General features: G+C 41.9%; 1 protein-coding gene across 1 annotated transcript in view; it reads right to left on the bottom strand.

The window, feature by feature from the left end:
* Positions 1-26,968, bottom strand: part of SYNE2 (spectrin repeat containing nuclear envelope protein 2) — a 171,882-nt gene that overhangs the window by 53,213 nt on the left and 91,701 nt on the right. Inside the window, exons 63-85 of the mRNA XM_033062212.1 lie at positions 23,790-23,909; positions 21,235-21,429; positions 20,635-20,709; positions 19,527-19,646; positions 18,637-18,744; positions 16,863-17,054; positions 15,263-15,430; positions 14,268-14,387; positions 13,230-13,342; positions 12,477-12,618; positions 11,438-11,569; positions 10,720-10,872; positions 10,280-10,489; positions 9,061-9,162; positions 7,919-8,038; positions 7,632-7,832; positions 7,107-7,280; positions 6,414-6,545; positions 4,536-4,732; positions 4,202-4,334; positions 3,426-3,608; positions 2,845-2,991; positions 1,099-1,275 (exon numbers count right to left, since the gene is read on the bottom strand). Coding sequence (XP_032918103.1) covers positions 1,099-1,275; positions 2,845-2,991; positions 3,426-3,608; positions 4,202-4,334; positions 4,536-4,732; positions 6,414-6,545; positions 7,107-7,280; positions 7,632-7,832; positions 7,919-8,038; positions 9,061-9,162; positions 10,280-10,489; positions 10,720-10,872; positions 11,438-11,569; positions 12,477-12,618; positions 13,230-13,342; positions 14,268-14,387; positions 15,263-15,430; positions 16,863-17,054; positions 18,637-18,744; positions 19,527-19,646; positions 20,635-20,709; positions 21,235-21,429; positions 23,790-23,909 — 3,414 coding nt within the window. The remainder of the gene's footprint in view (positions 1-1,098; positions 1,276-2,844; positions 2,992-3,425; positions 3,609-4,201; positions 4,335-4,535; positions 4,733-6,413; positions 6,546-7,106; positions 7,281-7,631; positions 7,833-7,918; positions 8,039-9,060; positions 9,163-10,279; positions 10,490-10,719; positions 10,873-11,437; positions 11,570-12,476; positions 12,619-13,229; positions 13,343-14,267; positions 14,388-15,262; positions 15,431-16,862; positions 17,055-18,636; positions 18,745-19,526; positions 19,647-20,634; positions 20,710-21,234; positions 21,430-23,789; positions 23,910-26,968) is intronic.

Genomic DNA, 26,968 nt, shown 5'->3' with positions numbered 1-26,968 from the left:
ACAAAACCTATAATGAAAATACTCTTTAGAAAAAAATATTTTGAAAGCAAAACCTAAATAGTTTTGCAGGTTCTTCAGGATCCAACCTTTTCCTTTGGAAGAAACAAGGCAGTGTGTGTTCTGGAGCTGGGAGAGCTGACAAGTTGGGGGACCCTGGGCTATGTGGACACCTTCATACAGAGTCTGAAAAACTCATTATCACTAAAATCCACCAACAAGGTTACTAAAAAGAAAGGGTTCTCAAGTTTCCTATCTTCAGTGTTGGCCTTGAGGATCCATTAAATCCTAGAATGGAATTTCATGAAAATAGTTAGAGAAGATAACCTTTTCCCCAACAAAATCAAAATTTCATCACGGAAATTTTCAATTGTATGGGAAATGAAACTTCTTAAAAATTTTCCAGAAGATTTTCTGAACTAAAAAATATTGGCATTTTTCCATCTGACCAGAAGTCTTTGTATCTGAATTCAGAAAGGGCAGCTTCTCCTAGAGTTGTATAAATTAAGAGACAGAGATGAAAGAGAAATGTGTTGGTAGAGGGATTCATTCTAGTAGCCTCGTAGCTGCATTTTGGGATTCTCAGCTACCCCATGTCCTCTCCATATCATGAGTTACACCATCTTTTCTGTTCATTGGGGCACATAAGCAGCAGTATCTAATTCTGGATGCATGGATTATTTCCAGCCTCACTAGAATAGAATAATTCTGAGGCATTGCCTGAAACAGATTTTCTTTATAGAAACAAGATTATGTGCTGATAGGAAAATTCTGCATGTAGACTGACTTTATCAGCTGCTGACCTTCAAAGCACTCCATTAAAAAGCATATTTAACTACTGCAGGAGGAGGACACTGAGACAGAGAGAACCATTTCCAGTGACCCAGGAGGGCTGGGAACTGATCCCTGCTGTGCTTGTCCAGAAGGCTCAGATGTCCCCATCTGAACGTGGCTGTCAACACAACTTAACAATCGCTGTTTTCACAAACCCAACTGCTACAGCAGGAAAACTGCTGGTAGCTTAATATATCCCTAACACAGAGCAGTGGCACAGGCAAAATCAGAGCTGTAGGAGAGGAGGCCATGGGAGCTCCCTCCCACCTTTCTGTTGAGGGATGCCTGCAGCCGGTGCCACCGCAGGTTCATCTCGCCCAGGCACTCAGCAAACTCTGTCCTCTCGTAGCGCTTGCTCTCCACATCACAGGTGCTCATCTGCAGCAGGGACTGGTTCACAAAATCTACCATCCACTGCTTAAAGTTCATTTCCATCATGTATTCCTGCAGGGGGAAAAAAAGAACAAAAACGTAGTTTTAATCTGATCGGTCCCAATGATGCTCCAAGGTGTGGCAATGGGATGTTGATAGCTTTGTTTGAATCATGACCTAAAATATTTTCCCTGAAAGAGACCTCTCTGTAGGAACAATTCTCTAATTTTACCATTCTGTATTTGTGTAGATGTTTCCATCCACTGAAATTTCTGCAGAAAAATATCATCACATGGGTAGTTCAAGGTAAGAACAGGCTAGTGATGGATGAGGGAATAAAAACCAGGGATACCAGACCCTGTACTTAATCCATGGGACAAAACCATCACACTGCAATAAACCCAGATTAGGCTAAAGCCAAGGCTTTCCCACACTCCTGCAACTCACAGGCAAATGCAGCAAGAGCTTCTACTCCTTTTAACAAAATATCTGGTGTCAGAATAGAGTATCAGAATACCGGGAGGAAAAAGTGTCTTCTAGCACCAGCATCTCTTACACAGAGAGATGAGAAACTACATGCAAAGTGAAAACATAAGGGAATGTCTTTCTATTTCAGAGGGTATTAGAAAGAGTAGGAAAGGGCTCCATTTTTATCTAGTATGTCCAGAAAAGTCACTGGGGAATACCACAGCAGAGGTACTGAATCCAGAGCTGCTTCCCTCCAGGAATTTGTGACCCTCATCCCTGCTTTCTTCACAGCACACACAACCCCACCTTCCTGACAAATGCAAAATATACACCTACAAACCCACCTCTAAATATCCAAAGTGTTAAAAACAGCACCTCACCTACAAGTCCCAACTGACAAATCCAGCTGACACAGACCAAAATGTTATATATGTGCTGCACCAAGGCACTTGGTAGAAATGTTTGCATGGGCACTCGCCTCATGTGCAGCACCAAAGTGCCTGTGAGCTGCAGACTGAGAACTGTCAGCCTGCCTGAGCCCTGAGCAGGGGCAGAGCAAAACATGGCTCTGTGAGGATTCATGCCCTGGGGCTGGGCTCCCTGGCATCTCTGGAATACACAGCTTGAATCCTTCCTGTGGCTGGAGCAAACAGCCTCTGCCACTCGTGCTCTGACATCTGAACAGCGCCAAGAGTCTGCTGCAGCCTCTCTCTCTCTGCAGGGATGTTAATCTTGTCCCTCTCTCCTAGCAGGTTTCTTTTGATGACACAATATTCAACCCCCATGTTCTCTAGTTAAATAGATTCAGGCTATAGAGCTCCATTAGGATGTATTCCTTGTTAAAAAGACAGACTAGAACACAGCACAAACACAGAGTCTGTCTTCTCAAGGAAGGAAAGCTTGCCACATTTTATAATCTAAATGCAAGAGAGAAAACAGATGAGACAGATGGGACAGCACGAGAAAAGGAGATTACAGCCCAGCAGGCAGTAGCTGTAGTGCAGAACAGGCAGTGGTTTGTGTGTCATGGAAGCATGCAGTTTTACAAAGGAGGATGTTACAACATGTTTCAGACTGAAGAATCCTCTTGAGAGCAAGGAGAAGGATATGACAGTGCCTGTAGGCTGCTTCCATCCTTTTTACAGCAGCCTGGACTCAGAGTTTCCCATTTACCTTGTACTTCTGAAGGAGGGTCTTGACTTGGGCAGCACCACGTTGCGAATTTATTGGCTCCTCACATTCCTGCTGTTGTTCCACATGGTCCAGCCAGGCCATTAGTTCAGCAATAGCTTCCCGTGATGAAAGCTTTTCCATCTGAAGCTGAGGTTAAGCATATAATGAATCCTCTACACTCCACTTGTTAGAAATACCAAGGAAAATGACATTTCTATTTTTAGAAGGGCTCAGGCACTATAATCGCATTATTGGGGCATGAACTTGAAAGTGAGTCCTGTGCTCCAGAGAGGCAAATGATTTCAGTTTTAGAATTCATGAATCAGAAATAAAATTCTCTCTAATTTTGAGAAATTCCTTCTAATTTTAAGTAACAGACTTTCATGCAAAACTGTAAAGATAATAAACATATATAAAACAGCCCAGGAAGAACACAGCAATATTTAAACTGCAATACAATATTTGGGTTATTCTGAAAGCATGGAACAGCTGATTCAGAAAAAGGCAACTGAATCCCAGCAGCAGCATTTTAATATCATTATTTAGCTTGAACAGAGATGGCAGCAGAGCTTCTCACTCACCTGGTGAAGCTTTTCTTGGATGGTTGGGAGCTGTGTAATCAGTTCTCCCCATTTTTGCTCAAACTTTGCCAAAGATGACCTAAGTGCTGCAGTATCAGCTTGCTTCACGTGGAGGAGCTGGCTGGCAGTGCTCACCACTGATGACTTCAGGGAAGATTTTTCATCAACTTCCTTAGAAAATGTCTGAGGTGCATGGGATTTAAGAGAGGGTAAATATTTATATGTCTATTGAAATGAAAACAAGCCATATTTTCACAGGACAAAATGCCTCAACAAACAGGTTTTACCAAGATGGCAAAGTTCAGAAAACTTGACCTCAGGATATTCTGGCAGATAAAGCATTTTTTTTGCCCACTTTAATATACAGTTCTGAATGCCACCTTTTGCTCCCACAGAGATGGGAATATCCTGATCCCCACTTCACACAGGAGCAACCCCAGCCCACATCTATCAGCCAAACCTTCATGATGATGCTTTGCTTTCCCCCTGGGCACTGCTCCTTCTGCCTGGCCTCACACCAGGGTTGAACCTCCAAGGGGAGGAGGCAAAGACATGAAATGCAATTCAGCATGTTTCTCTTTCCTGGCTTTGGCAGACCACCTTCACCCCTGTACCCACACTCCAGGTTCAGCTGTTCTGTGGCTTTGGGCACACAGCCATTCATTGCTGTATTATGTGGGTGACTCAAGGTCATGGCAAACACAAAAAACCTCTCAAAAGGGCCATTTTCACCAGAATTTACAATGTCTTATCTAAGCCTGGCAGCAATGACTCACAAACAAGCTGCTGATGTTGTCCCTGATGGTGGCAAGATCTTGAGACACATTGAGAGACTGTTCCTTCCAAAAATTCATTCTCTGCTGAGCAGAATCCAACCATTTAATCAATTCTTCTGAGTCTCTGTTGTAGCTACAGGAGGAAACAAAACACAAACACGTATCTAGCTGAGGCTGGGATACATTTCTCACTCTCCAAGTTGTCTTCCCTGTGAGAAGACACATGCTATTCTGGCACCTCTGCTGCTGCACAACCCTTCAGCTGTCATCTATAAAATAATCACCAATTAATGTCTAGCTGATACTTGAAATTGTTTCTCTTTGTTAGACCCACCTGACTAGGAGTTTCAGTAATGTCTGAAGTCGGTGTAGCTCATGGCCAACTCTTTTGGTCAAAGACAACCACTGTTCTTCCAGCTTCCCAATCTGGCTTCTTATTTCTGGGCAGCTCACAGCATTCAGCAATTTCTTCCCTTCTTTCACCATCTGGTACAGCCTGGCATGCTTTTCATCAACACTGCTTTTGATTTTCTGTCAGAATATGGGAAGTTTGCAAAACAGTAGCATTTTAAAGACAGAAAACACAAGTAAAAAAACACATATCACTTCTTCTAAATCCTTGATCTCACTTTTCCTCTGTAATGTATTTTATTTTCCAAATGAAAGGAATCTGCAATTCCTTACATGCAAAAGGGATACAGGTTTTTGTGGGTTTGTTTGGGCTTTTTTTGTTTGTTTGTTTCCTCTGGGTAGGTCAAGACAAGTCTCAACATACTTTTATACATTATCAGAATGACTGTGTTATGATTTGATGGGCTTTTCTGACACCTGAAGACCTCAGGCAATGGACAAACACTCTCCATCAGAGAGACACATCTCCAGCCAGATCTGGCTGTACTGTCAAACATATGACTGCTCTCATCATAAAATCATTGTCTTTCCATGCTCCTGAAAGTTATTGTTCCTCCTTCAGGCTCTATCCTAGCTTGAAAAACAGTTACCACTGTTTTGAAGGAAACTGCTGGGATAATTATTGAATAATGGTGGTAGGGAGAATGAAGAGTGGGCAGTGAAGCCATTAAGTAAAAAACAGAGGTCTGGGGGTATTTCTCTTGCAGGAATTAAACCTTAGAAAATTTTATTCTGCTCTGTTTTTGAGACTGTGAAGTTCCACAGTACCACCCTTCACCAAACATCTTTTAAAGCTTTATGACTTTGTTTCTGAAGTCTTTAGAAAAATAAAGACTTAAGAGTGAAGAGCTAGAGAAGAACTTAAAAACCCAAGGAAAACCAGGCAATTTCACAGCAATGGCTGTGCAAATTTTGCACATCTCTTGTCTCAGTGCAAGAGGTATCAAAAGCACCAGAGGGCCACAATGACTGTAAACATCTCACAAAGGTTTTACTGTAGTTCAGATTTTCTTGAGAATGTCCAGTGATGCTTTTCCTGCAGTCAGCCAGATGAAATCATTATAGTATATTTCCTTTATTAAATATTCATTAATCATTTATTGAATACTTATTAATTTAAAAAATTCTAACAGAGCGTGTCCTCTGAAGACTGAGAAAGGTCAAACCTGTGAGGAATGCAGAGCACTCTCTGAAAATACATCCCTAAGATTACTAAAAACCTTTCTTCTTAATTTTATAAAGCAACCACAAATGCTGTTTTCATATCCTTATATTTAAATATGTTTAAAATGTGGATAAAATATTTCCAGCTGGGGCTGAGGCTGTAAAAAAAGATGCAGCTCTGTCATCAGAGATGCAGTTGCAACCAGTGTTGCAATAAGAGTTCAAATATTTGGTATTTTCAGATATTTGAAAGCACTAGGCTGATTCTCCTTTTCCATAGGTTTTACACTGTGGCATGAAATATTTTCTGAATTATAAAGTGGCACTATGCTCACTCCAAGGCCCTTGTTGTCCTTGGGATCGACGGAGCCTGCACAACATCTATCTTATCCCAAATACTTTCCATTAAAGATTGAGTTATAAAGTAGTTATAGTCATTAGTCCCACTAACATGGACTTGTAGCCCATGGCTGAAATTACCAGCCCAATCTTCTGCTACTTTTAAAAATCAATTCTGAGCTTGCATCCACACACAGATGAGGAGACAAAGGAAGCAGTGCCCCACAAATCATCTCCTCATCTACTATTTTTTGCCAGTTCTACTGATCCATAAAGAAAAGCAGTGACAAATAAATACCTCTAGAAGTGCAATCCTTTCCATTAATCTTTCTTCAGTTTCTTCAACCAAACTGACAGAAGGCAATGTAGAGGCAAGTGCTTCTAACTCCTTATTGAAAACCAGGCATTCCTCATCAAATACCATCCAATCCTAAAAAAATACATGGAAATCTTAACATAGCTCACATCCATTTGCATTTTAATACACAAGACTCAGGCATTCTCTAACATCAGCAACTCTTACTTTAATGGAACATAACACAAAAATAAGTGAATAATATGTAAATATCAAAGTGAGACATGATTTCACCACAGATGAATTAATTATACATTCCCCAAAATCTTTGAGGATTCTTATTTTAAAGTGGTGGATGCATTTTTTTTCTCTCTAGGGATGTTCTGAGATTATTTGTTAAATTTTTAAAGTTTTATTTTAAAGTGGTCCTGGTATTCTTCTGCCTTAAAGGGCTCTTCTGTCAGTTCAGACACTCAGAAGTTACAGCAAGAAGTCATCAAGTGTGATGTGTTGAAATGTCAGCTTCCAGAGATTTTCAAGAAGGAAGAATAAGTAATAAATAGACTGCTGCTGTCCAGTGGAAACAGGAAAGGACAAGTACTAGCCAAGGAGCCACTGGCAGGACAAGAGCTGCCCCAGATGCTGCTTTTCTCCTTCCCTCCAGGTTTTACTCTTGGGTGTTTTCTGACTCATTACCTTTAACAGGCTCTCTAAGTGTATACCATACTGGCAGGCCTTCTGCTCCAGCAATTTGACTTCATTCACCAGCTCTCTCCAGAACTCCTCTCTCTTCTGCAGGACAGCAGGACTCACTCTCTTGGAAAACCCTTCCATGTAAGCCATGCGCGTCATGAGGTTGTGGAAAAAATCCTGGAAAACAAACCAACTTCCAGCTTGCTCTTTGAGATCACACTCCCACAGCAGGAGTTCTAAAGCTTAAGTAGTAGGCAGGACCCAATAATCCCTTGGGATAAGTATAAGAAAGATGTGTTTTCCTTACACAGCAATGTGTTTTGAGGTAAGCAGAAATAGCAATTTATCACCAAAACCAGTACTATTTTGGTCTACTGAAAAACCTGTCTTTGTTCTCTGCCCATACACCAGTCCCCCCCTTTGCTATGATCCAGTCACTCTCCTCCCTACACTGGAGAGAAACCAGTCACAGAAAACAGTGTTCCTTGCTATGCTGACCTGAGCACTGCTGTGATCAGCAGCTCATACCTTGTGATTTTTCAGGTGAGACTGCAGAGCTGCTCTGCTTTTTGTCAGGTGCTTTGGATCTTGTGCCATCTTCTCTCTTCCAATAGCTACCAGCTCTGCAAACCCACGAAGCAAGTCCTCATACTGGCTTTCACTGATGGAAGGGGAGTTCAGCTCCACATACTTTGCTTTCAGAATCCCCCACATGTCATCCAGAACATCCTACAATACAGTGTAGCCATCAGCCTTTTGATGCATTGCTTAGAAGAATCAAACCTTGCTGGGTGGAAACTGTACTGTGCTCTTACCTCTAATTTATAAGCTTCCTGGATTAAGGTGATAGGTAACTGCAATCTTTCTCCATGGCCTCTCAATTTTGCTACTTGGTTTTCAAAGTTTTGCAGCTCCACAGTACAGGCACCAATTTTCTGGATGTAGGACAAAATTAACTGTTAGGAAAAGTTCTATTCCACACTGGGAATGTAGTGAATTCAGTGGCTGGATCTCTCCTGTGCTAGCACTTTAGAAAATCCAGTGAGTTTATAAACTAAATGGACAAAACATAACATAACTTACTGTGTTCACACAGCACAACCAAGAAGGGAATTCAGGTCTTGTGTCTCAGGACAACATTCAACATGCCTTTCCATTTACTAGTTCAGGAGCAGACATTAAGAGGAATCATGGACTCAGAAAACAGTTTTTTCTTATGAATCAGAAGTACCCAGGGATTGAGGCAGGATCTCTCTGAGGGAAGGAAAGCTATGTACTTGTGGCATTCCTTTTCCAAGACTGGTTACCTAACAATATAGCCAGTCCTTGCTAGGGAATTCAGCAGGGAACACAGCTCTCAGTCTGGCAGAAAATTATGCCTCTAAGCAAGGTTATGAGCCTGTAGCAAAAAAGCTTCAGAATACCCTCCCTGCTTTGGTAATAAGTAGGTAAATGGCCAATGACCATTTTGGGGAGGATACGCAGTCTGTTAATTTTTAATTTTCTGATAATCCAAATAAAGGTCAAAGAAAATAGCTTAACTGGTCAAATTCCATATGATAAAGTGCTCATAAAAGCTGCATGAGAAGCTAGAAACATGAGTCCTATACCCACAAAGAAAAGGTAGTTTGGCATAAGAAAAGGCAAAACGTGTAGCTCTTTTTCTTCCCTGCCATAGTATGGGGTGAATTTGCTCTGGGAGGTTGTGGAGAGACTGGTTCCTCCACCCCAACCACTAAAATGTCTGGAATTAGGTCTGACTATGGATTGGGGTGTAGTTTTAAAAAAAAAAGGAAAAGGGGTGATGGTGAATACAGCAAATACTGAACTCTCTCCTTTTCCCATTATAAAAACCTAAGTCAGACTCAAACTTCAGAAAATACGAAACTTCACAAATTGCAGAAAACTGGAAATAGCTAATTTTGTAAAAACTCTCATTTCCTTCAAATAAAATTACCTGAAGCTGTTCAGAAACATTATGTCCATGTAGTTCATTCAAGCATTGTTGCAGAGCAGCTTTTTTCTCAGTTAACTGATCATAGAGTAGTCTGGTTTGATTCTGCAAAAGAAACAAACATCAGAAATACATAATGTAACAGGAGTATAGTAATGACCAGACAAAATTACACAGCAAACAAAATTATTACCTCTTTAAGTAAATGCATTTTTTTTCCTCTTAAACAAAAAAAGAAAGGAAAAGAAAAAAAATCAACACCAAAATAAAGCATATGCATTATGGGCTTAAAGCAGTAAATGGACAAGGGAAATTCTGAGTCAGTGTAGTATAGAAGAAGCAGATTACTCAGTGATCCTCTGTGACCCTATAAATCTGGGAAACTGGTAAGAGAATCAAATTATTCTCTTCTGAAAATGGGAAAATGAGCCCATTACTGGGGACTGATGGAGCTCTATGGATTCTGCATAAATAAATATTGCAAGACTTGTTCTGTGGCTGTTTGGAGACAGCATCCCAGCGTTCTTCAAAGGAGTTGCATTATTATTCAGCAGTAAAAGGCCAGGATGACTTGCAGATGATGAGCAAACTGAGATGATGAGTTTTGCTGGATATTGAAAACTTATTTCAAAGACCAGACTCTTCATTCCTTAGTTCAGACTAAAGATCTAATCTGAATATTTTCCAGCAATACTAGATTTAGCCCATCACAAGAATCTAAAGAAAAGCTCCTCACGATCTGCTTTTCCAACAATGAACAAAAGAAGGAAAATTTGTGAAACTATGGCTTCTGCAGCACAAAATCTAAAGGAAGAGTACATGCAATGGAGTCAAATCAACCTCCAATACATTGCTAAAAATAAGGGAGGAAGTCTGCCTCTCCTGAGGACACAGCAGCTGAAAGAATATACGAAACCCTCCTTGGTCTAGTCCCTGCACATAGAAACTTGCTTTAGCCTGCAGCTCAGCCTGCATGGCATCCCAGGTTACTTCCATACTTTCTGCATGCAAATTTTCTACTGTGAGCCAGTTCTCTGTGGCAGTCAGCATTGCAAACAGCACTGTAACCAGCAAAATTAATCTGCTTCTTGAGAGGCCAATAGAAGTTTTTGAAGCAGCGAAAAAAGAAAGCCCATTAGAGCTCATCTGTAATTCAAATGCATTAACACTGACAAGCCTAACAGATGCTGTGAAACAAGATGTGCATTTGGCAGTGGAGTACCAGGTAATTGCTATTATGATCCAGCCCAGCTTTCATGGAGCTGCTCCTTGAAGCAGTGGCAGCTTGAGTTTGCTCCAGCCGCGCCTGCAAGTTGTTAAAGCACTCGCAGAACACATCTGTGCTCCCACCAGCGCAGCTGATGGACTTCAGAAGATCATCCTTTTTATCACTCAGATCAGCATGAAGTTTTTGCAGCTCCACAGACAGAGTCTAAAGGGTTGAAAGAAAAACAACATGAGTGAACATGGTCTGTGCAAGCACTCTTGCCTACAAGAAGCAGCAGGACTTGAGCTGGTAATTGTTAAAAGCAACAGGCTCAAATCTGTGCAATACAAAATAGTTTGGTGGCATTATCTCAGAGAGGAAATACCAGGCCATATATATTCTGTAACAGAAATCCACCGGGGTTTCTCCTTCCCTGAAGGGTTTGGGGCAGTTACCTCATAGAGAGCCTGCTGCACAGCTGCCTCTTCAGTGGAGAGCACGGAGGTGTTCAGCATCTCCTCCATGTTATTCAAACACCGGCTGATTGCCAGAAGCAACTCAAACAATTTTCTGTCCAAATTGGAAGAGACTTCCTCTGCCACATTATCCTGGGTAGATGCAAGCCAGTTGTCAGTACTTTTACCCAAGGCATGGCTAAGATACATTCACTCATGTAAGGTTAGATGTTTGCTCAGCTAATACTGAAATGGAATTAATGAAATACTGAGGGACAGATTTGGATATATGCATGTAACACTCAGAGCTGTTGAGGCCAAAGCTGAGACAATGACCCTTTATGTACTGGACAATGGCTGTGCTCTTATACATCTCTAATTTCAAGCATGAGCCTAAGACATTTGTCTTTTCAGCTCCAGTCCTGCAGATTTACTGAAATCATTCACAGACCCCTTGCTTTACACAGTTTGAGGATTTTTACCCACACTAGCAAACTTTTGGACTCAGGTAGAAGTATCATAGTGGAAACTTGGAATGTTTCCTCTCAAAGTCCTCAGCCTATTTCTACAGTCCATACTCAACACAAAAGCTCACTACAGTGAATGCCACTTGCAATAAAGTCACTACTGGCTGTTTCCCAGTGTCCAAACACTGGGAAGTATCTTGTGTCCAGAATCCCTGGGGTTATTTGCAGTGCTTAGGACGTGCCATTTTTACCTGTGCATGCACCACATTTGCTTCCTGGCTTAGGTCTCCCAGCTGGACAGTGTAAGTTTTCAGCTCTTCCACAGTTGGGGTTCCTGCACCTGAGAATGTGCCCCGAGGCAGCATGTTCATCTTTGTTGTGATCTAACATTGGGAAAAAGAACATTGCAATTAGAAGGACAGCTCAAATGAAGACAGGCTATGGGCAACAAAATAACACCCCTGTCAAAAAGCATTAAAAGATTCAAGGCACAGATATAAAGCACCTGGATAGCAGGGCTCCATTTTCACTGGCAGAAGTTGGGCAGGCTATGCCCTGATGGGAGCTTGACTGAAAAAGGAGCCTCTGATTCCCAGATTTATGGGCTACAGCTGTAGTTTGGGTTAAGGCAACCTCACTGCTCACTGCAGGGTAAGTCTTGCCTGAAGAAGAGCTGACATTCATCTTTTACATGTCAGATATTTTTCCATGTACTGCAGTAATTTCAGAGGACAGAAAAATCTAATAATTCTAATTTAGTATGAACAAACTGTTAATAACAGGAATTATGGTTTTATCTAAGTAGTAAAAGTCTGCAGTCTGTTCAGAACATACAGACAGCTCAAACTCTGATTTTGATGTGTGAGAATGAGAGAACACAATGGTGACTGGCAGAATAAAATTTAAGCCAGAGATTTGCTTTGACCAAAATGTTCTCACTTGTGGGAACTGAGATTTCACCCACATCCACAGGAATCAGCTGTGAGCTTGCTGGATAACTCCCTTAGCTCTCTTGAAAGAAGTAAGCAGATAACATCTACTCTGAATATTAACCACAGGCATTCACTAAGTGCTCCCACACTCTGCTTAGCAGTCACTACTTCAGAGACATGACTTACCTCCAAGTAAAATTAAAAGACAATTATGAAAACACTGTGCAGTAACAATTTCCTCTGGAGAGCCCTTGCACAGATTTCTGTTATCTGATAGACAGCCATGCTACTATTGCACAGAAAGATACACTAATTGCTATCTACACTTATCAGAGTGTTTTATGGAACTTAAACAAACCTGAGGTTCCACAAGCTGGCAGAGAGGAGATTTCATCTTTGATGACAGCTCCTGTTGTAAATATTGCCATTTATTACCCATTTGATCCTTTGGAGCTAAGGTGGCATCAGCCTGCTTGCTCTTTGAGTCAGATTCTCCATTGCTGTATTGAGAAAACATTGTTAGAATGACAATTACTGAAGCAGAGTAAGTAAAACTAGGTTTCTTGTATAAGATTAGTTTCTCTTGCTCCTGCCTCAAAAGCAAAGTAAAACCAACTTTGATAAACTTGTTTGGACTTTCCCCTTCCCATGGAATATGCCAGGGGCCTGCTGGCAGCCTCCACCTCTGAAATGACAACATGGGGAGCACAGTCCTGTAGGAAGTGCTGGTGCTGGAAGGTGCCTGATCCCAATGTCCCCTTTTTCAAAGCTGCTGCCTTTACCCTGGCTGGGTGTGTCTGTGCATTTGTACAGCCATGGCTGTGAACACAAGTACCCAACTTGCCTACAATAGGCCTGATTTAGCTCATGGCAGGTGTCAGTCCTGCCTGGTAGCAGGATCCTAAACTCTGGGGTCAGCCCAGTATCAAAGAGGCTGTGACATAAATGAGCCTCCATTTCTGCTGATGGCAGAAATCCCCAGTGTTCTGCCTTTTTTCTTCTAAAGGCACATAGAACCAAAGAACACAACCAGGGGTGCCACTGCAAGGCTTCAGCAGGTTTAGGTAGTTTTACATCCCTGAATCTGGTAACTAAAAATGTTTTTCTGTACCTGGATTCTGATTTCGGAGTCACACTGTCCTCAAGCTGTGGCTGCATTTTTTCCACACACGATTCAATAAAGTCAATGAGGCTTTTCTGCTCAGCTGCTTTTAATTTCAAGTCCTGTGCATAGAGAATAGCATGAACAGTTATGTGAAGTGTAATAATCTGAAATTATGATTATGCTTTTCCAATCATATTTTATGTGAAATCATTTAGCACTGAAAAAATCATTTAGCTAAGAAAATGAGACCACATCTGTAAGGATAAAATGCATGAACATGAATTTACAGAACAAACCATTTTCTGCAAACATGCATTTTTATGGAATATATTTCTACCTGAGCTGAAGTTTTAAAAGCAAAGCCTAACCAGGAACAAATTACATATAGAAATTTAAACACCAACAACTGCAATTCTTAGATAAAGAAACAGGCAAGGGAAAATGGAGATTTGCTCAAATGTGAGTCTGGGTTCCATTACTTAAAGGGAGAGTGTCGAGTGAAAAATGAGCAATTTCAGCAGCTCAAGCTGGACCATTTTCTCCAGCTCTTTTCCACTAGTGTGAAAAAGGCAAAAGTTAATTTACAGTTAGCAAAATAGAAGTAATTTGCAGAGCACAGAACATTACAGGATTTTTATACTGTGTTAACAACAACCTTAAAAGTCATAGTGAGTTAGCCACAAGAATATGTTCACAAAACTTTAGTTTCAAATTTACTTTCAAAAACAGTATCAGCGTACAGATTCAGATTTCATAATACATCAGTATTTTAGAGCTAGGACTCTTGCCTTGTTTCATAATTATTCAGATGGCATCACTCACCTGTCCAATCTCCTAGCTTTATGATATTAATAAAACTTTTGGACAAGGGATTTTAGGGGTGAGGCCTTTCTCCATCCTGACAAACTCCCCAGATCCTGGAGGAGATGGGCAGCTGAAACCTACCCTGACAGAGTTTATGCCACTGCAGCTCTCCCCCAGCCCTCAGGGGATGTGGAGCAGCCTGGCCCTGGATGGGAGGAGAATTAATTATTAATTAATTACCTGTGGCTGCTGGAGCCCGTTGTGCCAAGGCTGTTGGGCAAGGGGCAGCTGGGATGTGCTGAAACCATCAGAGTGCAGGATCTCCAGGGGCTCTGGCTCAATCCTCTCCCTGGTGGGAACCTGTAAAGAGAGACCCATTGTGGGAAGGCTCCCGGGCTTGACAAGAGAGCAGAACCCCTCAGGTGCAGCTTGGGGAAAGGGCAAAAGCAGAGCAGCCTTGGACTTACCACACACAGAATCAGCAGCACAAAATACAACTGCTACTTTCACAAAGATTTTTGTCCAGTTGAATTTACTGAAAGTTTTACCATCCTTAACAACCTAAACTTCTGCCAAAGTCCTCACATTGTCTCCCCCAGTAGTTACTTCCCTTTCTTTGCTTTTCCTGCTGGCAGATTAGGTGATACAAACCCTCCCTTCTTTTTGTTTGGCCAAAATACAGGGACGTGCAATCTATGCTTATAAATTTGGTCACACACCTGGACTTTTAATCTGTCTGTGCTCACAGAAGTTTTTCAACACAAGCCTTTACCAGTGCTAATTCACACCAGAGGGACTGTGGCTGCTCTTAAACACAGCAAAGACTGTGGCACAGGAGAGCTGACAGAATTCATTGAATTTAAGTATTCTTCAAAGAGAAAATTACTAAAAGGCCTCTGTGCTGTGATACTGTGGCAGACAAACATCATGGCCTTTTTGAGGCATTTAAAAACAAATCAAACCCTAAGTCCTTTTCCTGTGCTCTTAGCAAAATGCTGACCTCTGTCACTGAGCACTTACAGCAGATAAGATGCTGTTCAGAGACCCATTAAAAATCCCCCACTTGTTGCAAACTACAAGTAATTATACAGAACTGTAAAGCAGAATAATGGCAACTCTGACATTTCTCCCTTCCTTGCTTCACATGCTGAGCTCTAATTGCTCTTCTGCAACTACAGACCATTAAAGCACCAGGACTCTCAATTCTTGCCCTGCACAACATTCATATGCTTTACCTGCTCTTCATTGTACTTGTCCTGAAGCATCATCTGGACATTTTCCAAATTGTGCTTCACCTCCTTCAGCTTCAGGGAAAGAGCCTCTGTCTTTTGTTGGTAGTCTGCACTATCTCCACAATCCTCCAGTAAAGAAAGGACCTTTTGTTCAATCTCTGATAACCTCACCTAGAAGGGACAGCAGATAATTACACATTGTCAGAAGTGCAACACTCCTTCTCTGACAACACTCTGAAGTCAATGCTCACACCTCCCCTGTCTGAAAAGAAGAGAAACATGCAGGAAAAAAGAGAAATAGCTGCAATCCTCTTAGGTTTTCTCCAATGTAGTCTCTTTATTCTGGACAATTAAATGAATTTTATAGAGTTAGTCTTTAAAATAGTTTCAAACAAGAGCATCTGCAGGAGGTTATCTTAACTCAGATATCAAGTAATAAAAGAGGAGAGCAGAAATGACAGACTCCATGTGAATGCAACCAAGAAGACAACACACCTCAGTGGGGGAGAAAGAGACAAAGCACACACAGCTCACATCACTCTTTGGGGGGAATGATGCTGGACTACCAGCACATAAGGAATGCTTCCTTGTGTCAGCCAGGCCATGGTAAACTGCTGGGAACTGATTTTTGACCCAAGCTGCTGTGAACCAAAGTGCATCCCTGCATACTTTAAACCCATGTTTTTAAGGTGAGCATGGAGAAACATACCATGACTCAGCTGCAATAAATTGATTGCTTTATGTCATACGCCCATATCTAGAGACTGTTCCTCTTCCGTTCTGTGTGTATTTTTCTGTGTAGATCTTGACTAGGTTACAGAACCCTCTTCCCCTGCCCAAATTAACGTTTTAACATTGAGCCAGATTGTTTGAAGCAGACAGGAATTCAGCCTGTTTGTTTCCACCAGCTGGAGCTGCCTTGGTGAAGCCTATGCTGACAGGAACCCTGAAGAGGATCCAGACACAGCCAGGGTGCATTCAGGATCCTAATTCCCACAAATTCCCAGCACCTGAGCACTTGGCTGAATCACAGCCTAAACCCAGAGGCACTCCAATTAAAAACAACCACCCAAAACAACAACAAAACAGCAGGTAATGTCTCTCAGCAATTTAAAATGGGGACATTTTGGTATTGGCTCCTTTATTGTGAGTGAAATTTGTTGCTCTAGGTATGCTCAGTGCTTGAAGCAAACTGGTACACCAGACTGGCACCACAGGGGGCCTCAGCCCTGTTTTAATCTGCACATGCTGCATGCCAGGGCTCTGACAAGCAGAAAGTGAAAAATGTCAAAATAAAAATACTCCTTTGTTTCTAGCTGATTTATCATGATCAAAACCAATGAAAAATTTTAATAGAGGATACAAGCTATGCTATGGTTTTGAAAATAATCAAAATCAAGCCAAAGCTTTACCTAAATCCCCTGGATGCACACAGATCCCAGCTCTAAAACCAGGTATTTTAACCAAACCCTGGCCAAGCTGAAGCCAAGCAGTCACTGCTGTGTGCAGGGAGGGAGCTGCTGAGGGGCACAGGCAGAGCTGTTCTGCAGACACACCCCAGGAAGGGGACTGGGGGATGGCAGCACCAATGCCACCACCTTACCTGGCAATCAGCAAGCTGTGGCTCCACCATCTGCTGCCTTTGTGGGGTCTGAGGGTCTGACCTCAGGGACATTTTAGTTCTGTCTAGCCATTGCTCCAGCTCAGCCACCTGGGCCTGGCACAGCAGGAGGATGGATTCTGGCTCGGGTCTCCCTCCATCCAGGGCGGCGCTGGGCACGGCAGGCGGGTGGCTCTGCAGCAAAGCACATCAAAGCAGCCTGGTGAGCCACCTGGCTGTGTCACTGCCTCCCCTCCCTTTCCAGTGAGAGATGATTAACTTCCACACTCACAGAGCCCCACAACAGCCCTGTCTCTGCGTTCCCAGACTTGTGGGGGGAGGAAAACCCACAAACCAAGAAGGAAAAAAGGAAAGAAAGGGAAACTCAGCAGGCAGGCGATCCCAGATCTGGTGTAACAGGTTCCAGGCAGTGATTTGCATCTGCAGGGATCTACCTGAGCACAGCAGCTATACCTGAGCACACAGGAAGTGATGACTCACCATTAACCTGCTCTCCCCTGAGGAGAGATGTTTTTCTCTCCGAGTTACACACAAAAGCAATGCAGTTGGAAGCTGCAAAACAACCTGTTGGACAACACTTACAAGCTACTTGTGTTCAGTTCCAACAGTTAAATATGCTTTACTCGAGCTCTAGTTCACACAATTAAAAAATGGTGTATTTTTAAGGACATCTTGTGCAATTCTTCTTAAATACACTCCTTGAAGAAGCAATATTGCATTGCTCATGTCCATTACAAGAAGTCCAAAGTACCTGGGAGATAAAGAGCAGTGATTTGGAAGGCTGCACAGGTCTGTATAAGCCTTCAGACATGCAAACACACTGGTACTTAGTAAATAAATGAAGCAGAACTCCACAACCACAGCTCCTGTGAATGCTTCCATGGCTCCAGAGCAAATATTCAAACTGAGATGGCCAGTGCTAGTGCACAAGCCTCATATTAAAATTAAATTTAGCAGAAAAAAAAAGAGAGCCAAAATGCATTGTTCCAGCTATCAGTCTCATCACATAATGACAGAAGAGTTTGGCTAGGAAGGAGCCTTTAATGGTCATCTAGTTCCAATCCACCTGCCACAGGATATTGGGAAAAAAATTCTTCACTGAAAGGGTTGTCAGGCATTAGGACAGGCTGCCCAGGGAAGTGATGGAATCAGCATCCCTGGAAGTGTTCAAAAAATGTGTAGATGTCAAACTGAGAGATACGGTTTAGTGCTGAACATGGTGTGCTGGGTTAATGGTTGGACTCTGATCCTGGAGGTCTCTTCCAACCTTAACAAACCCAGGATTCTGTGATCCTAAAAGCTGAAGCTGCTCTGTCACCAGACTGCTGCTCCTGATCTTCCTGGAGCACTCATGTCTCCATACACTCTTTTGTATTTAACCTAGAGGCTGCTGCCCACTCTTCTCTTGGCCTTTGCACGTTCTCCACAAAGCAGCAATACCTGTCAAGCTCCTTAATTCCTCCTGTGACTGCCACTTAAAATTCCATGGCTCCATTCATGCCTGTATGAATGATAGCAGCTTTCTTGCTGAAAATACTCCATTTTGTTCCCTAGAAAACTGCATTTTTAGGGAGTAATTGAAAATTTATCATCCAGAGAACCAATATGAAGAGGACAACAAAGGCTTGCAGGTATCCTACCACATCATACTGCAGCAAATTCCAGCAGCAAAACCACAATGGATCAGAGCCTCTGCCCACTTGGTAGGTCACACAACTCACTCAGGAGGTCACCTTGTCCAGGCCTTCAAACTCACCATAGCCAGACTGCCATCACCTGTGCCAGGGCCTTCAGTGCCCCCCAAAGTTTGCAGAGATGTTTCTTTATCATGTTTACTGTGTGGTTCAGTTATAACATCCTCATCCTGGAGAGAGACAGGCAACAGTGGAGATATTTCTTATCTTCCATACAGATGTGCAGTAGTGGGGATGTGGCACTTTGGGACATGGTTTAGGGGTGGACCTGGCAGTGTTTGGTTTATGGCTGGACTGGGTCTTAAAGGTCTTTTCCAACCTAAATGACTTTCTGATTCTATGTTCCATTGCCTTGTTGTGCTAGAGAAGCCTGAAAAAGCAGTAACCACTCAACCTCTGGTGGTCCTGGCCCAAGAATATTCACAGAGAGCAGTTTTGTTACGCCTGTGGCACGGATGTACAGAAACAAACAATTACAGCTGTCACAACATTACTGAGGCACCATGAAGAACAGAATGGCACCAAAACTGTAGCTGATTGAGTGTCCTAGACACTCATTTTCTCATGTACAAAGAGAATTTCTTTCACAAATCATCCCCTTCATTTTTAAAGCTTTTCCAGGATTCAGTGAAACAAGCTGCTGCTACTAAATTCAGTGAAACAAGCTGCATTTCTACCTTTGGGGGTTTCATGAAGCTGAAAGGAATTAGAATCATTGAATCATTTAGATTGGAAAATACCCTTAAGGTCACTGATTCCAACCAATACATACACCAGAAAAAGAGATTCTAAATGGCAAGATTTAGTGTGAGATGGAAGGTATGAATAAGGCCACCTTGTCCTGCATTCCTACAGCTCTGCATTGCAGGCTTCAGCAAAACTTAGTACTTGTACAGATCTTTTCCACAAAGAGGAATTCCCATCCCCACAGAGATAAACCTGAGTGCATTACCTGAACAATGCCATCTGACAAGGTACCAGAAGACCAGGAGGCTGCACTGTCTTCCTTGAGCCTTTCATCATCTCTTTCTGAGGGCCAAAAGCTTGCATCTTTCTCTGTGGCTGTACTTCCCTTTGAAAGCAGGAACAGCTCAGCTTTAGCTTGTGAGCAGAAAGCTCAGATATTCCTCCAGGCAATGTAAAACACTGCAAACTCCTAATAACACTCTGCTCTATTTCTGCCTTGTTTATCCATCTCTATCTGTGTTTCCCAAATCCCACCTCTCTTCTGGCTCTATAGCTCTGCTGCAAGATGAATGGCAGCTGGATGACACTGATAATGTTCTCTAGAGACTGCAGAATACTCTCATTTTTTACAATATTAAAAAAAAAACAACTTGAAAAAACCCCAAACAAACCAACTATCACCAAACCAACAAAAAGATACTATTTATCTCCAGTTCCGTCCCCTAGAAAGTCCTACATGCAAAGAAAATTGTGTCAGTGAAGGTGCAGAGTGAGAAACCCTGAAACTGAAGTGCTTGGATCAACAGCTCTCCAAGCTGTTTGGACTTCTTTGCACTGTCTTGCCATGGCGTTTTTTTTCCAAAAGCAATTAGCTTTGCTCCTGTGCAGTTCACCTGGGCCTTCAGACCCCTCAGATTCAGAGTAACCTGTAGGGCAGTGTTCCCCAGTTTCTCCCAAAAATCTCTTCTATTTTAACTTCACTCCCAATAGTCTAATCACATCTTTTTTTATTTTACAAATAAATTCAGTTGTTTCTTTTATGTTTTGGCATTTCAGACTGTAATGCTTTCGTGGAAACATTGGTATTTAAGGCCATATTTTGCCATTAACACTTCCATAAAGGGGGCATTACTAAATAGGCAATCCCTCCAAAAAGCAGGATCACACCTCACAGAACAAGGTGTTGTGTAATACTGGCAGTGGAATATTGGTACACTGGCTTGAGTGCAATTCCTTTGTATCCCGGAGTGATAACAGATATTTTAAGTTGTTCTAAAAGATTTTCACATTTTTCATAATTTCTTCTTCTCCAAGATCTTCTATCTTACATACACAGCTGTATGTATAAAAAAAAAAAAATAAACTGGACTCACCTTGCTGTGTAAAGAACAGTCTTCTGATTCTTCATCTAAGGAAGGCAGAAGAGATACCACTCCTCTTTTTTTCAACTACAAAAATACACAGAGAGATAATCCAATTAATCATGACAAGAACAGCAAAAGCCTCTTCACCTCTGCCTGTAAACCAAAACAAATTTACCACTTGAGATCCACTTTTGGAGAAGCATTTAACATCTGGCAACCTGCACTAAAGTAACTGAAAGCTGCAGCACCTCTGAAAACTGGGATTTGACGCTGTTAGGTTTCAACAGCACAGCTACAAAAGGGACAAATTTTGTTCTGCCCCATGAAAATAATTTATTGAAAATCTCAGAACAACTGAACATCAACAAAACTACACATGGAGCATTTTGCTGTTGAGTTGCAAGTGAAAAATGCTAAGAAATAAGCAGAGGCACACCTCTCCTACCTTCTGCTAGACATGCTCACACTCAGTCCTTCTCAACACCAAGGGGAGGAGGGACAGCATTGATTCACAGGGACAGGGGTGCTCCTCTCTCACATGCCACTCCTCCAGGAGCAGGAAGGGTTACTTACCACCCCTCTTGGGCCCTCAGGTGAGTGATCACTTACCTGCTGACCAGAAAGATCAGTTCCAATCAGGTCACTCTGTGCTAATACAGAGGCTGGAGGTTCATCTGCTGCTTCAGGCACTTCTTGCTGCAGGAGCTGGTGAAGCTCAGACATGGAATTCTTCATCCCGGTAAGGAAATCTTCCTTTCTTTGGCACAGCTTTATGATCTCTTCTTTTACAGCTTCCATTTCTCCCTAAGGAGCAACAACATCTGTGAGCATCCATTTCTCCTTTTTAACCAAACAGCAACGTAACAGATGACACCAGTGATGCATCTTACTGGGACTGGGGCTATTTCCCCCTTTTCCTTTTTCTGGCCTTTGGGACAGTTCCCCATTGTCCCTGCAGGAGATGTCCAGGTACATGCAAACCAACAGCAACAGATCCAGCTCAGGACAGCACTTGCCACTTGTGATGCAGAAGTTGGTGGTGTGGAAGGAAATGTGGCAGGCTGGAGCTAATTCTAACTAGTGCTGAATATCCATGAGAACACCAGCTTCCTCCAGGACAAAGGGAATGCAGATGGGTTACATTACTCTGTGTGTCAGAGCAGGTGATGCTACTTCCAAGGGACTCCCCTGGCAGCCTGGCACTTGGGAAAGCCCTGAGCAGGGCAAAGACTGCAAAATGAGGGTAGCTCAGGGCTCACTCTTTGGTGAAGCTGCCCCAAAGGGAAACAAACCATTTGGTGGGTGTTGGGAATATGGCTAGGGCCAAAATTATCCTATGTCTTTGAATGTGATACTGGGAGAAATAAATGGACCCCAACAAAGTTTAAAGAAAATATTTAATGCTGCTAAACCAAGAGGGACGTTAGTTCTGCAGAGACTAAGCAATAACCCAAGTAACTGCACTAACAAAGGTGGAAATAAATCTGTCTTGGTCTCCTTCCTGGCCATGACTATTGCTCCAACCAGTGTTCTGCCCTTAAGAGTTTTTTCCTAGGGCTTTCCTCACCACCCAGCCTTCGGGTAAACCAAGAAATCCCAGCAAGTAACAGAGTAAAACAGAGCATAGAATGAATTGCCCTACTCCCTTCATTACTGAAAGTGCTAAAGCTCTTTGAAGCTTTGTTATTTGCTCACAAGACTGAAACCTGGCTAAATATCCCTTTGCACATTGGGCTCAGCTGATCACAGCAAGCTTTGATGCCAGGCTTGAATTGAGAACAGCACTGGCTCCACACCACGCTCTGTCATTAGAGATGTTGTGCAAGTAATAATCTGTGGCAGATGAAAGCAGTGACGCTGCTGGTCCTGTCTCCATTGCAGCTTCTGTTAATAGCTCTAGGGTGGCAGTGTGACAGGAAAGGAGGAGGGAGGAACTCCAGCAAATTTTGAAAGGATGTGGGAACTCTGCTCTGACAATGCTTTCTTCCTTTGGCACACTCAAAGCCACAAGATAAAATCATCCAAAGGTAAAGGAAAGAAAATGTCATTGAAATGAAGACACAGACATCCATGACAATTTGACATGAATGTTTTTATAAATGTCCACTAGGAACAGTATATCTATTTATTTCCCTGCAGGAGACTTGCCAGCACAGATTTGCCAACTACTCTTTTGCAAACTTAATTAGGCATAACCTCCTCAGAAACCAAATCTTTCTTAAAATTACTTCTTTATCTGAACCCCTCCAGCAAGATGGGGGATTCCACTGCCCACTTCTATTCATGCAATGCTGTATCTGCCAAGTTTTCTGCTAAAACAAGAACTATTAAACATAAAATCCTGCATTCAGGGACAAAAACAAGGAAGAATCAGGAAATGAGTCATGCTGAGCACTACATCAAGCCTCCAACATCCAACCAGCTGACAGCAAAGCAGCTATGTACTTAGGAGCCTACTGAGTGATTATAGTTATTAGGGAAGTACAATCTAAGTGTATTAACTTTACTGTGACTGACTGGAAAAAAACTGAGCATTTCAGAGGCACTTTATAAATAGTTATTACATTTAATTAGTAATTTCCTGACTTCTGCAGTGCTATCCTTAACACACATCTTATTTTTGCATTAAAAAAATCAATTCATCCATTACAGAAAGCAGCTGACTGTAGAGAAAAAAGCAACACATGTTCACCAGTGATGAAAACAGTGTGGCAGTGAGGACAAAGAAAGGAGTCTAATGAATCTAACCCCAACCAGAATCCCCAAAGGTAACACTGTATGACCAATCATCAGAAATGGACTCAGTTCTCTCCTCAGGCACTATCCCAAGCTGCCACATCAGGAAAATTAGCACAGGTAAGCTCTCAGTGCTGCATGTTGTTTCACCAAAACAGCTGTCATGAAAACAGCACCCAATTTTTCTTCCAAGTTGATACAGGCACAAATGTCACATGAAAATCAGTAAGGGGTATACTATGAAACATATACCAAATTTACAAATTAATATTAATTGTAATTAATTGAATGGTCACACTATGGAATTCAATTGCTTGCTTGAGCGTGGTGAAAGGAAGCACAGCACTATTTCTCAGTGCTCTGCATTATCACGATCAGTGTTAGTCAGGATAAGGAAGACACATGAGAGAGAAAAGAATGAAACCCACCTCTGGACAAGGAGTCTTCTGAGCCTGATCCTCATGTGATGTTTCAACCAAATTGTCCTTCAGCAGTTGTTTCAACTTTTCAATTTCTTGCTCACATTCTTCTGTTTTCTTCACAGTTTCCTGTGAAATAGCAATCTCCATAAATGATTTTGAAATAAGGACTACATAAACAAACAAGTCAGTAAAGAAACAAAGAGTACTTGAACTGAAGAGCACTGAAGCCTCCTTTGTACCTGCAGTTATGTGTAACAGAATCTGTGTTTGCTCTGCTAACTTTGCACAAGCACATCCTTCACTAAGTTTATTGCTCACTTACTGAAGACAAACAAGTTGAAGTTTGGTGGAGTATTCTGTCCAGGAGCTCCACAGCAAAACTATGAATTTGGCTATTAAATGGAAACAGAGGAGATTTCACCACATGCATTTTAATTTAGAAAAGGTTGTAAAAAAGAGAGAAATTAAAGGGTTTCATATAAAGTAGAAAGCCTGTTTTTTACTGGTGCTCAAGTCTTTACTGCCAGCTAGTTCTGCACTGACCAAAAATGAACTGTGCTGTACACCACGGAAACACTGCAGCTCAGAGGATAACCCAACCACACTGCCTATTTGAATACTTCCAATAAAAATGATAAGCATTCCCACCATGTGAACAACCTCTTTTTACGTGGCTTATAGGAAGACAGATGTCATAAACAGCCAAATTCCCTTTTACTCATTTGACAGTGACAGCAAAGTCCCATTGCCCTCCCAGGCTTTGCTGTTCATGCAGAAATGGGCAAACTCCCCACACATATTTGTCAGTCACAGCCTGTCATGATGTCTCAGGTCATTAGGAAATTGTCACATCTACAAGTCAGAATATGTTGTCAAAACACTGACTATGCACAGCCCTTGGTGGCTCTGTGCTTCGGGACCCAGGGGCAGACAGCCAAAGAATATCAAAGGACTGCTCCTCAGGAGCCTGCAAAAGGTAATGAAGAAACAATGAAGTCAACAGGCTTGATCCTACTGTGCTGACAGCAGCACCTGAATGACCCAACAGGTCAAAGATCTCACTGCAGAGTGTTCACAGACTCTGCTTTTCAGAGCAAAGAGTCTCTCCTGCTATGAGCAGCAACACAGCACTGCTTCAGTCACTTCATAGCAGCAGCACTCCCACTCAAGAAAAGGCAGGCTAATAAGGTTCTAAATAACCATGATTGTTTTACAGGTCTTAAAAGTGAGAAATTATTTTTCTCAGTTAAAAAAAGAAAGCCAATTTGAAGGGGAAGAGATTTGTGGGCTATAATCTTAGTGCCCAGGCAAAGAATCAGAGAGGAAAGAAACAGGAATCAGTATTCGGCTCAGCTTTAATGAGAAAGTAAAAGAAGATCTAAAAGGAAAATTCTCTTACTCATATCTTCAATTCCAGATGAATAAGACTGTTTAGTAATAAATTGAGTCCTACCTCAAATTTCCTTGACTAACTAAAGAGTCTGAGTATTTCATATACAGACTCCAATGTCCTCTGTCATGGACCAATATGTGAATATAATCACTTACCTGAGGAGAATTAATTTGTTTCTGCCTTCTACTCAAGGAAAAAAAACCCTGATTCTAAACTTTATCCAATGTAACAAGTTATGCCATATAAGTGGGACTCAATTTCTTCCTACAAGTGCTGCCCTTCTTCTGAGTTATTTCCTGGTTAACAGTTGCTCTTTACTTTTCACTGTGTGGTAACTCTACCCATGGAAAAGCCTACCTACCCACAGTGCATTTGTTTTGGAAAAGCTTAGTGGAAATGTGGTCAGTAAATAATCAGATATGCAAATAATACCACTCTCTTGCCCTGAAAACCAGTAGAAGCAAATCTTCTTCCTGATGACGTTATTTAGGTGTGGAACTTAACAGTCCATAACAAAAAACCAGAGGGCAACATTCAACAGAGAACTAAGTCACTTGAACTGCCCAGAGCATTTTCATTACTCATTACAGGTTTTGTCCCTGTCTTACTGTTTCAGGTGTTATAATGCAACTTAATTTTTCAAAAGTTACTGGTGCAATATTCCATTGCCTCATCCACAGCAAAATATGGACTAACTCATCCAAACACTAATCCCCAGCAGAAAAAAAATTACATATTTGTACAGGAAGCCTGTTTCCCATTTGCTTTCCTCTCCAGCAGGATTCTTACCACCTTTTTAATGCAGCACTCAAAATGCCACGGTTTAATGGCTTTATCCTTTGTTACACCTTAGCTGGTGCTACACTTGTATTGTGGTACTGCTGCTTTCAACCCATTCAACTGCACTGGAAAAACTTCTGCACAGTTTGACACACTAGCTGCCAAGAATTGCAATTTTTCCAATCTGTTCTCTCACAAAGAAATTTCATTCAGCTGCAGATTGTTGGGTGTCTACAAGATAAAGGCAAATGCTGAGCAAAAAAAGGTCACAGCTTAACAAAAAGGAGAAAAGCCTAAAATTTGACCTAATACTGCAAAAAAACCAGTTACAAGTGTCATTACAACAACTGATAACTGGAAAGCACCCTGTTTCTGATGCTTTTAAAGTGTTTTGCAAATTCTCCATTATTTGAACTGCTAACTTTGAAAAAGGTACATTTTACCACATCCATTTTTTGGACATTAGAAATTGTACAGACTGAAAAAAATAAAGAGACTGTAGGGATTATACAGATCTAGTACAGTCCCTGCTTTTTTCTGACTCCAAGCATTCACTAGTCATGTACCATGTTTGAGTTTCTCTTTGTGTTCCACTCCTAATTTCATGAAGTAAAAATCAAAAATGGACATTGCTGTTTTAGCTGTCTGCCTGGCCTCTGAAATGCCCAGTTAGATGTTTCAAAGCATTCTGCTTCACCCTAATACCACAGGAAAACCAAATCAGCAAAGGCAATGTAACATTTTCCTAGGTGCTGTCAGCATCCTGCCAAGAAACGGATGGGTCACACGAGAAATTTAATTCCTCTGCTGCCGTGGGAACCTGCGTTACCAAACTCCAGATTTCCTCCAGCCTGGACAATGGAGCATGACCAGGTCCTGAATTAAACCTTCCCTGAGCTGGTACAACCACACTGCTCAGTGAAGTGCTGCAGAGACTCCTTCAGGTTTGGAGCTGTTCCATAACTCTCCCTGCCCAATTCAACACTCACTGACCCACCGGCCTTGCCTCCTC

This window comes from Catharus ustulatus, chromosome 6, assembly GCF_009819885.2.
Source record: "Catharus ustulatus isolate bCatUst1 chromosome 6, bCatUst1.pri.v2, whole genome shotgun sequence".
NCBI classification, from domain to species: domain Eukaryota; kingdom Metazoa; phylum Chordata; class Aves; order Passeriformes; family Turdidae; genus Catharus; species Catharus ustulatus.
The sequence above is the reverse complement of the archived record's forward strand: the minus strand, read 5'-3'. Positions and strand labels throughout refer to the sequence as shown.